Source organism: Hypanus sabinus, chromosome 15, assembly GCF_030144855.1.
Source record: "Hypanus sabinus isolate sHypSab1 chromosome 15, sHypSab1.hap1, whole genome shotgun sequence".
NCBI classification, from domain to species: Eukaryota; Metazoa; Chordata; class Chondrichthyes; order Myliobatiformes; family Dasyatidae; genus Hypanus; species Hypanus sabinus.
Window position 1 is genome coordinate 85,031,551 of NC_082720.1, and position 12,386 is coordinate 85,043,936.

Sequence of the window (12,386 nt, forward strand, 5' to 3'; positions counted from 1 at the left end):
AGCACGTCCTGACCACGTACAGCACAGCTCCCTATTAGACAAAATACACTTACAGGTTCAAGGTCTTAGAAAGCAAGAAGAAAGTATAAGTAACTCCTTAAAAATAACAGTGAGTTGCACAGATTATTGTAAAATTCACAAATATATTTTATTATTCTCCCACCACTTTGGTAATTAGCATTATTCCTCATGGAATGGTAGTTTGAAGCAAATGCATATCCCAATTTTAAAAATTCTAATTGGAACAATGTTAAAAGTACAAGGCCCCAGGACTTATCTTCCCCTGCAATCTATCCTGAATTACACATCAAGAAGGTGCTGAAAAGAAAGAATTTTCAAAAAATTGCTTTGTTTTAATTTAGCTAAAATAAATGTGGCACACTCTCCCATCAGCAATGACAGGCTTTATTACATGGAAATCTTTCATCCCGGGCAATGCATTCTACATGCAGAGTTCCTGGCTTTCCGTGAATCTCCCGTGGCCTAAAAGTCAAACCAAGAATAATAATGTTAACATTTGCTCTCTGCCTGAAAATGTTGTATAAACAGGTCAATATGTCACATTCTATTTTGAAAGAATAAAGAGCTCACAATATCATCCAAGAAATATATTTCAGTAAATCTTAGGAACAATGAGAAAAATGAAAGTTCTTTAATATAATGGAACTAAAATCAAAATTATTCTATAGTCTATTCGTAGTTTATTCTCAAAAACACTAGCATTAGAAATATTAATCACCTCTTTTTTGTGTGATATATTAGCAACAGCAGAGATACATTTATTTTCATGAGTCTTATGAGCAATTGGTGGATTTCTCAAATTTGCTTCATCCTGACTCAGTTGTGTGATATGCAAAGAAACAACTGAACAAGACCCTCAAGCCACTACAACAGGGTAAAAGTACGAAAGTGTGATCGATATGGCGGAGCCCATTTTAAAACCAACTAAAGGCCACATTGTCTTGGCATAAACCAGTCAAAGGCAAATGGCAATTTGTTTTATATTTCACTTCACATGGAAAGAAGTAAAATAGGCTCTTCATTTGTTATCGCCCAATGGATACAAAGTTAAAACCTACCGCTCTCAGTACCTGAAACAAAGGAAAAGTCATTTATCTGAATACTTGGTCATTTTCCTCACAACAGGCCTGCTTACACTTCACACAGTGAGACTCTAAAGTCAATGTGTTGTAATGTGAGTATTATTAAAAGTAAGTTAATACTAATCGGGAAGCTGTTGGTAATGAGAGGCTGGTTCCAGGTCTGGCGGTGTTTTACTCCCGGTATGCATTGTGTATAGTTCCACCACCCAGGCCGCACAAGGTACTTGAAAGCCTCTGTATTGTAAATATCATTTGCCATCCCAGATAAAGATGCTCTTTTGGCCTTTAAATTGTCGAGTGGTTCTTTTGTAAAGTAGAAGTTACCACACAATGTACAACATCTTCTCATTGAGCATATTGCATCCTTTTGGGCTCAATGTCAACATAACATGGACCAGTATTAATATATCATCAGTATTTCTTGTATTTGTGTTCATATTTGCACCATTCCTGCAATTTTTCCTCCTTCAGTATTTCTGAATTAATATCATGTTTCTTGCATTTACAACTCCCACTGACTGACATTTGTTAAGCACTAATTATCTTACTACCATATTTCAAATTATACTAGTTATGGCACAGCAGTTAAATCGGACTCATGATCCACAGATCTAAGTTAAAATTCTACTACAGCCATCATGGTCTTTGAACTTGGTTAATAAACTAGAATTGTACATCAAAACTAGCCATTAGTAAAGGGATACCAGACTGTTGTAGACAGCCATCAGCTTCACTAATAACATTAAAGAATATCATTAAGGAAGAAAGCTGTATGATAATGACTCTTAAATTACAAGTAAGCCATTATAACCTCTACATCACAGGGAATAAAACCAAACAGACGACCCTGCATTAAATGATGTGCTGAATTCAAACACCACAAACATGTCCATGCAACTTTGCAAAGATCTCCTCACAAACATCTGGTGTCTAATTGGGAGGGATAGTCCAAAGACAGGTTGTGCACCAGGTCTCTATAGAGGTCTAAAAGTTACTTGTTTATTGATTTTATTGAGATACAGCATGGTGTAGGCCCTTCTGGCCCTTTGAGCCATGCTGGCCAGCAATTCCCCCAATTTAACCCTAGCCTAATCACAGGACAATTTACAATGACCAATGAACATACCAATCTGCAGGTCTTTGGACTGTGGGAGGAAACCGGAGCACCCAAAGGAAACCCATGCGATCACGGGGAGAACATGCAAACTTCTTACAGACAGGAGGAGGAATGGAAACCAGGTCTGCCATTGTGCCAATGACTATGCTACCACGCCGGTAAGCAGTAACTCTGTAAATCCTCAGCATTGACTCCAGATCACGTAAAGTCTGATGGGTAAGCAACGTCTGTCAGTTGGATGTATCAGTGATCCTCCACATGAAAGGAACACTTAGTAGCACCATCTCTGGCTGCATCCTGAAGAATATATTCACCGGATTGGGTCTGCAGCAGACAGTGAGTGAGCCAACACAAAGGATAAGTACATTTGTCCTCAACCTCACTAATGTATCTGTGGCATACACGTTTGTCTATTGGTAAAACTGACCACCCCTCAGTCCTTGAGGCGACAAAGTCCCATTTTCACTCTGAGGACAATCTCCATATTGTCATGTATACCAGTGAGCAAAGTGGGAAAGGCTCACAACAGATCTGGCAGCTCAAAGCCAGTCATTCACAAGGCGCCGTGGAGCAACAGCAGCAGAAGTGTATATCATTACAACCTGTAACTTCCTGGTGTGATATGTCTCTCACTCAACTGTAACAGAGAAGCTGGGGTGGGAGGGGGTGTGGAGGAGAGGGGAGGCTACCCCGGTGAAATAAACACCATGGAAAGGCATGTTAGGAGCAAAGCCAAGCATGCAGAAAACGAGGTGCCAACGATGTGGAGCTGCAGCAGATGGTAGCATACCCGTCAAGCAGCAGGAATAGCATACAACAAGTGATTCTAAACCAACAAAGCTCTGCACATGTCTCGCCATTAAAGGGGGAGGACAATTAGACAGTTAAGGAGGAGGAGGCGCCAAGAAAATCCCCATCTTGGTCAATGTTGAAACCCAGTAAGTGAGTGCGAAAGACAAGGCTGAAATATCCAGAAATCTATTCAGCAGACCCACTGAATACACAATCCATCACGAATCATTCTGAGAGCCCCTCCATCATGGAAGCTACTCATTAGCCAATGAGATTTATTTCACATGATACCAATGGCATCATGCGATACAACTCAGTTATGGAAGCAACAACATCTTGGCTGTAATACTTAAATAGCTGCACCTTCAAACAAGCTGTTCTAGTGCAGATACAACACTGGCATCCTTCTGACAATATGGAAATTTGCCCAGCTACATTTGGCTCACACAAAGCAGGATAAATTCAATTCAGTTAATTACTAATCAGTCTACTCTCAATCATCAGCAAAGTGATGCTGACAGTGCTTTCAGGACCAGCAAACAACACTCACTCACCAGTCTGCTTACCGATGCCCACTTTGCATTTAGTTCCAGGTCTCATTGCCGCATTGGTATAAAGATTGAATTCTGGATGTGATGTGGGTGAGATCACTCTGAGCATGACGCCAACATTTAACAGGAGCCCTGTTCAAACTGAAAACCCCGACATCTGCAAGTCAGAGTTCCTCTACTGACCTACGGCATCTCCTTTGCCCTCTTTCATGCCAAGGTTTAGGAAGAGCTGAACCACTTCTCAGTGAAGGCAGACACTGTGTCAGCACAACCTTTGGTCAAATGAGCAAGTGAGCTTTCCAAAATCTAGACCACAGACAAAACTCAGGAGCCATTGGAGAGCAGTGACCCTACATGCCTGTAAGGCCTGGACTACCTATAACAGACATCTCAAGCCACAAAAAAATGTTCTATCATTGTCACCTCTACAAAATCCTCCAAGTTCAAAGGAAGGATAATCAAATCTATGTCATTGTGATGGATTAGGATGTAGAATTGTTATTTTCCTACGCTCGCTTATAATTTTTATATAATCTCTCACATACTTGTTTTTGTTCTGTAGTAATTGTAGTACAGCCGGCTCTGTATTTTCTAGAAGCTTCTCATTCTTTTTGCAGCAGTTGTCTCGCCATTTAAATCTGGCTATGTTATAGGTTCATTGTTATCACCAGAGTGATGTTACCTCTAGTCCGAGTATGAGATGACCAAATTTTCTTTTTCTTTGTCTTTTAATTTTGTCCTTTCTTTGTTCTTGTAACAGTTAATAGAACAGCCATAATCACCCAGTTTTATTCCACACTCTTGACTTTAGAAGAACCTCTGGATCAATATCACCAGATCCAAAATTGTCCTCTGCCAGGCTAATGACCCCAGCGATGAAGTCCTGGTTCCTTTAAAGTTGCTGATTCTGGTACAGGCCATGTTATTTGCATAGACCACACAATGGCCATCAGTAGACACTTCAGTATGAGCTCTGCTATGGGAACTGATTGTCAGGTGGACAGAGCAAATTGTTTATGTTCAAAGCTTTCCTGAGGTAGTGCAATATCCCCACTGACACCTGGGAAGCTCTGGTCCATGATTGCTTAAATAGAGAAGGAACATTCAGGATTGTATTAACAACCTCAAGGCCACACATCAAGAGCACGAAGAAACCCCTGCACAAGCTCCAGAAGAATTGTAGTACCTCACTCTCTCACTCTATTACCAACCTCACAACCCAACTTTGGAATCATGTGCGATTCCCACATCTGCCTCATCGGCTACCCACAAAACTGGGATAAAAGCAAGAGTAGTGAGTCTCTAAACAACTGAATGATTATCTTCACCTAACTGTGACAATGAAGCTATCAGATAGAAAATCTAATTAAATGGAAGTCCGTTCATATTCTGATGCCATTGCCCTGTGAAGCCAATGGTATAGAGAGAATCTGGGAAAATGGGATTTGTCACAGGAGACATCCACATGATAAATTTTCATTAACAGCTGATTGGGATTGGCCACCTATTAGCCAAATGCCCAGATTTTATTTTTCAGTCAAGACCCAAACAGCTAGATTCTGGAAATCTGAAGTAAAAATAGAAAACCAACCAACAATCTTCCCATAAAACACTACTGCTCAAACATCTGCAATAGGGGTTTGGGTTTGGTAGGAAAATCAAAAGTTGTTACCAAACCCCTATTGCAGATATTTGAGAGCAGTGTTTTATGGGAACATTGTGAAAGTGTGGAGATCAAGTTGAAAATAAAGCAGTGTAGATGTGGAAGCACAAAACACATGCAGAAAATGCTGGGAAAAGCACCGAGATCAGGTTTCCAAGTTGGTTGGCCAAGACTGCTGCTTGGCAGGCAGAAGCAAAAATAAATTGTATTGAACATTAATTCAACATAAATGTCAAGTATCATTAGTATCATTTACCTGGTGGAAAGTGTTCCTAGTTTGATCCTGGTCAGAAATCACCAACGAAGGGATTCTCAACTCCTTTTTCAGCATTTTGCACTTTCCTGGAATTAAATCATTGGTTTACACAGCAATTTTTATTGATCCATTAAATGTAAAGTCATACAGCTGAGTTTGCATTTGTGTTGTGATATTAAAGTGTCCTGCATTATTCCTTGTATTCCTGCAAACTCCCCTAATCCATGCCATTTAGTTCCCAGTGTGGTAATTATTTCACAGCACCTGCTTTTTGATCAGTTTTTATTGAAGATGACAATAATCATCTCAAAGAAAGTTCACTCTTTATTGGATGGATTACAATATGAACAATTACAAGATTAATGCAAATTCAGCCTGATTATAATAAAATCTGAGATTATTCATAGTAACCAAAGGAAACTTGATGAGGATAATGGTATTCTCACCTACAGAGCAGCTAGGATCGCAGAAGCTGGGTAATAGATGTGCCACATAAAAGACTGGGTGTGGATGAAATGACAATTACAAACACAAGAAAATCTGCATAGGCTGAAAATCCAAAGCAGTACACTCAAAATGCCACAGGAACTCAGCAGGTCAGACAATCTATGGAAAAGAATAAACAGTCATAATTTCAGGCCGAGACCCTTCATCAGGATGGGGATAAAGCGTCTCAGCCTAAAACATCGAGTGCTCTTTTCCATTGATGCAGACTGACCTGCTGAGTTCCTCCAGCATTTTATGTGTTTTGCTTTAAATTAAGTTTGTTTTCAAGGAACAAACACTGATAATATATCAGGAGTTAGTCCTGGACTGCCTGCTGTTGTTTCCAAGGTAGTGACGTGAAGTCCAGAGAACCAGACGGCTACTGTCACCAGTGCACTGTGTCTCAGATATGTATCCCAAGAAAGGAAAGGAATGCCAGCTATCATTAAAGATAGCAGTAGTATCACATGTTGAAACATGAATTGTAAGGGTAGTTCTGTCCTCTCCCCTATTACAACCAATGCTACAATCTGTTTTTGTGAAGGCAAGTGTCAGCAGTAGTTCCCAACGAAGCTGTTCATATTCAGCTTGTGCCTCAAATGAAGTAAAAGGCTTTCCTGATGTTTATGTAAATGAGATTTATATATTCCAGGATGTACATTGTACACATTTCTCTGACATTAAATGTACCTTGTGGACCAGTTACAGGAAATGGCCTGGAACTGACTTCAAAACCTTACATGGCATATTTCTCAGGGAGTAGGAATCTTTGGAATTGTCTGACCAAGGTGGTATTAGAAACTCAGTTACTGATTTATTCAGGACAGAGATCAATAGATTTGTAGCTATTAAAAGAACCACAGTGTGGTGCTAGTGCAGGAAAGTGATGCTGAGGGAAAAAGATCAGCCATGATATTGAAAGGTGGAGCAGGCAGGAGGGAGAGAATGGTATGTTTCTGAATCTCCTTTCCTACAACACTTCACGTGTTCAGTTACGAATCTTGTCAGCCCATAGCGGTAGGGTCAATGGGCTCCAGAGACTTCTCATCCAGTACTAACTTACATATCATGATCTGGGAAACCATTTGGCCTACAGATTCTGTCTACACTTCTCGCTGCCTTGGTAAAGCAGCCAGCACAGCCAAAGACCCCACATTTTCTCTTCCCCCCCTCTCCCATCAAGCAGAAGATTTTAAAAAAGCCTGAAAGTACATACTAGCTGGCTCAAGGGAAACTTGTACCCCACTGTTGAATGGTTCCTTAGTACATGGACTCTTCAAGACTTAAGTTGATTTATCACACGTACATCACATTGTTTGTGCTCACAAAGAACACACCCGAGAGTGCACTGGGGGCAGCCCGCATGTGTTACAGTGCCACCTTAGCATGCCCACAACCCTTGGCAGAACAAGAGAGAACACAACAAACATCAAAACAACAACTGACCTCACAATCTACCTCATTGTTTTCCTGCTATGCACCTTCTCTGTAGCTGTTACACTTTTTTCTGCATTGTCTTATTGTTTTACCTTGCACTTCCTCAACACATTGTGTAATGACTTGATCTGCATGAACAGAATGCAAAACAAGCTTTTCACTCTATATCGGTACATGTGACAATAATCTTCTTCGGCTGTCCATCGATTTCGATGTTGACTCTGCTGAGAGTTTAGTCTCTGCAGGCACGTTTATGAGCCACAAGAGCAGCACTGGATCGGCACTGTCTCCCACATCGGTCGCATTTGTCATCTGACTGGTCTGCGTTCATGACCTGCTTCATATTTCTTCTGCCTTTTCTCCTTGATAGCTGGGATTGACTTCTTGACAATGTAGCGCCAACTTCTTCTGCCCAAAGCATCTTCCTCCCAGGTGTTGACATTCATGTCGGTGTTGGTGCTTGAGCACATCTTTGTAGCGCAGCTTCTGACCACCATGCTTCCTCTTTCCTTCATGTAGCTCACCACAGAAAACAGCTTTGGGTAAACGATCACCGCTGACTCTTGTGACATGACCAGGCCAGTGCAGCTGAGAAGCTGTGATGAGTGATTCTATGCTGACTGTCCCAGCACGTTTGAGCACCTCCACATCTGGTACCCTCTCTTGCCACTTGATGTGTAATATTTGGCATAAATGCATGTGACAGTAATAAACTAACTTCAATTCCATTGAATCCATGCTGAACTCAGTCAACTCCATCTGTCCCTACCACCTCCCTTTATTTCCCTGTACTACCATTATGTAAATCCTTTCCTATACGTCAATCAATACTTCTTTGATTCCTTTGCATTCACCTACATCACAGGGTAGAGGACAGTAGCTAATTACCTTAACAACACGTATTTGGATTTGGCAGAGCACCAGGTGCAAACTCACCTGGTGATGTGCGATTGTACAGGCAATGCTTGAGTATTTGATACAGGTCCCTGGCATTGTGGGACAGCAGCACTAATTGTTGCACTACTAAGCCAGTTATTTTATCATACTCACTCCCATGGCCTGTTTCTAATATTTACTTCTTTAGCTGGAAGATGTTACCTTTCAAAATTGAAGACGTCAGATAGATTGCTCATAATCAATTAGAGAAAGGAGTATTGTAGTCAAAAGAATCTTGAGGTATAATCCCTCCTGGCATCAACCACCCCCACCCTTCTTGTAATCTCCTCTGCCAAGGAAGCCTTTAGATTTTCTCCTTATCAACAAAGTACTCTTCAGTTCACCTTGATAAAGAGCAGTAACGTTGATGACTCCAAAGTGCAATTCTCGGACAAACAACAACCTCTCCTCTAAATGAATCCACAATAAATCTGCAAACAGTTAAGTACTCCTTTGCAAAGAGTAGGTGCAAGCCTACTAAACACATTGATGAAGGAAAAGCAGTAGATGTAGTGTATATGGATTTCAGCAAGGCATTTTATAAGGTACCTCATGCAAGGCTTATTAAGAAAGTAAGGAGGCATGGGATCCAAGGGGACATTGATTTGTGAATCCAGAACTGGCTCGCCCACAGAAGGCGAAGAGTGGTTGTAGACGGGTCATATTCTGCATGGAGGTCGGTGACCAGTGGTGTGCCTCAGGGATCTGTTCTGGGACCCTTACTCTTTGTGATTTTTAGAAACAACCTAGATGAGGAAGTGGAGGGATGGGTTAGTAAGTTTGCTGATGACACAAAGGTTGGAGGTGTTGTGAATAGTGTGGAGGGCAGTCAGAAGTTACAGCGGGATATTGATAGGATACAAAAATCGGCTGAGAAGTGACAGATGGAGTTCAACCCAGATAAATGTGAGGTGGTTCATTTTGGTAGGTCAAATATGATGGCAGTTAATAGCACTAATGGTAAGACTCTTGGCAATGTGGAGGATCGGAGGGATCTTGGGGTCCAAGTCCATAGGACCCTCTAAGCAGCTGTGCAGGTTGACCCTGTGGTTAAGAAGGCATATGGTGTATTGGCCTTCATCAATCGTGGAATTAAATTCAGGAGCCAAGAGGTAATATTGCAGCTATGTAGGACCCTGGTCAGACCCCACTTAGAGTACTGTGCTCAATTCTGGTCGCCTCACTACAGGAAGGATGTGGAAGCCATAGAATGGGTGCAGAGGAGATTTACAAGGATGTTGCCTGGATTGGGGAGCATGCCTTATGAAAACAGGCTCAGTGAGCTCGGCCTTTTTCCCTTGGAGGACTGAGGATGAGAGGTGACCTGATAGAGGTGTACAAGATGATGAGAGGTATTGATCGTGTGGATAGTCAGAGGCTTTTTCCCAGGGCTGAAATGGTTGCCACAAGAGGACACAGGTTTAAGGTGCTGGGGGAGTAGGTACAGAGGAGATGTCAGGGGTATGTTTTTTTACTCAGAGAGTGGTGAGTGCGTGGAATGGGCTGCCGGCAATGGGGTCTTTTAGGAGTCTTTTGGATAGGTACATGGAGCTTAGAAAAATAGAGGGCTATGGGTAAGCCTAGTAATTTCTAAAGTAGGGACATGTTCGGCACAACTCTGTGGGCCGAAGGGCCTGTATGGTGCTGTAGGCTTTCTATGTTTTCTATGTTTTTCTAAGATCTTTCCTACTGTTCAGATCAATCTCTGATCTCAGAATGTACTTTAGATACACAAAATGACTCCATTTGTCAGGAAACACATTGAATGAGCAATGCTGTATAACGTGTGTGTAAGGTGATAATCTGAACTATGTGAATCAGTGAGGCACAATGTTAGAAGTATATTATAATGTGCCAGTGATTTAAAATGCATGTAAATGGGGACCTGCAGTGCATGAAAATCCATATCTACACAACTGTCTTCCCATTTCTGTGGTTTTAAATAGTGAAACAATGAACTCCTCAAGCCAATTATCATTTCAGCTTCATGATGTTACAGCTGAAGGCATAACAACAACAGAAAAGGCAGTAAACATTCTCCTACATATCATTCCATAATAAATTTGCAAACAAGGGTCAATGACCTGAAAGGTTAATTATGTTTTCCTTTCCATAAATACTGCCTAGCCTGTTGACTATTTTCTTCATTTCTGTCTCTGTTTCAGATTTCCAGCATCCGCAGTTTACTTCATTTTTCACCTGAAGGCAGACTACTCTTATCCAAATACATCGGAAAATGACCACTTGCAATCTTCTGTATATTTCTAATAATTAAAAATGCAGTAGTTCGAGAAAATCTCTTTCCTTTCTAAACTAACTCATCCATGACGTGCAAGATTATTGCATATATACAGTATTAAGAAGACACAATGCTTTGTGTAGTTAACATTAGACAAATGCTATTTATAAATCTAAATGTTAATATCTTTAAGCTGTTTTAATAAGTGTTCATTGAAATGGTTGGCATATAGAACCTCCTGTTTAAAATAAGTATCAGCTGTCAGTTACTGATGCCTCCAATTAGCTCTCAATGTGCTAAAGAATTTATTTTCCATTATGAAGTTTTTATTTGAGCCAGTTGACATTTGTCTACAGATCAATTAAAAATGCATGGCTGAGATGCTGAGTAATTGCAGTTTAGAATTCAACTCTGGAGTTTTTTACATAATGAAAACCCTCTTCTTTCAGTCATAGACCATGTGACCATTTTCTATCGTCGAAAGCTGAGCACATAGTGCAGGATATTCCTGGATTCAGAAATCATGACCCAAATTTAACAGTTGCTACTGAGTGTGAATGAGAAAACAAACATATTTTCCCACTAGCCCAATTTCCTATTAACAAAGTTGCCACATTTATCTTTGGTCTTGAAAGTAAAAGGAAATAGACAGGAAGGAAGCAGGGTCCTACTTTAGATATGCACCTTGGATCCAATGAAGTAATTAAGGTGCAGAATGCAATTTCCAACAGATGCCTAAGAGGACTGCTATTTTACAAAAAAGGGGGTGATTTCAGGCTCTTTCCCCGGCAGACAAAATCTCTCATAAGGTAGATCATAGGTCAGAAGCCCAAGGAAGTAAATTTAAACAATAGACAATAGACAATAGGTGCAGAAGTAGACCATTCAGCCCCTCGAGTCTGCACCGCCATTCTGAGATCATGGCTGATCACTCACTATCAATACCCAGTCCCTGCCTTGTCCCCATATCCCTTGATTCCCCTATCCATCAGATATCTATCCAGCTCCTTCTTGAAAGCATCCAGACAATTGGCCTCCACCGTCTTCTGAGGCAGTGCATTCCACACCTCCACAACTCTCTGGGAGAAGAAGTTCTTCCTCAACTCTGTTTTAAATAACTGACCTCTTATTCTCAATCCATGCCCTCTGGTACTGGACTCTCCCAACATCTGGAACATATTTCCTGCCTCAATCCTATCAAATCCTTTAATTATCTTAAACGTTTCAATCAGATCCCCTCTCAATCTCCTCAATTCCAGTGTGTACAAGCCAAATCTCTCCAATCTCTCTGCGTAAGACAGCCCTGCCATCCCAGGAATCAACCTAGTGAATCTATGCTGCACTTCCTCAATTGCCAGAATGTCCTTCCTTAAACCTGGAGACCAAAACTGTACACAATATTCCAGGTGTGGTTTCACCAGGGCTCTGTACAAATGCAAAAGGACATCCTTGCTCTTGTACTCTTGTAATAAAGGCCAACATTCCATTTGCCCTCTTCACTGCCTGTTGCACTTGCTCATCCACCTTCATTGACTGATGAACTAGGACTCCGAGGTCTCTTTGCATTTCTCCCTTACCTAACTCTACACCGTTCAGACAATACTCTGCCCTCTTGTTCCTGCTTCCAAAGTGGATAACTTCACATTTATTCACATTGAATGACATCTGCCAAGTATCTGCCCACTCACCCAGCCTATCCAAGTCTCCCTGTATTCTCCTAACGTCCTCTTCGCATGTCACACTGCCACCCAGTTTAGTATCATCAGCAAACTTGCTGATATAGTTTTCAATGCCCTCATCTAAATC

General features: G+C 41.1%; 1 protein-coding gene across 1 annotated transcript in view; it reads right to left on the minus strand.

Annotated features, from left to right (window-relative positions):
• Window positions 1–325: 325 nt before the first annotated feature.
• Window positions 326–12,386, minus strand: part of LOC132405209 (cyclin-dependent kinase-like 2) — an 87,231-nt gene continuing 75,170 nt past the window's right edge. The window contains exons 13-14 of the mRNA XM_059989899.1: window positions 5,483–5,568; window positions 326–483 (exon numbers count right to left, since the gene is read on the minus strand). Coding sequence (XP_059845882.1) covers window positions 424–483; window positions 5,483–5,568 — 146 coding nt within the window. The 3' untranslated portion in view covers window positions 326–423. The remainder of the gene's footprint in view (window positions 484–5,482; window positions 5,569–12,386) is intronic.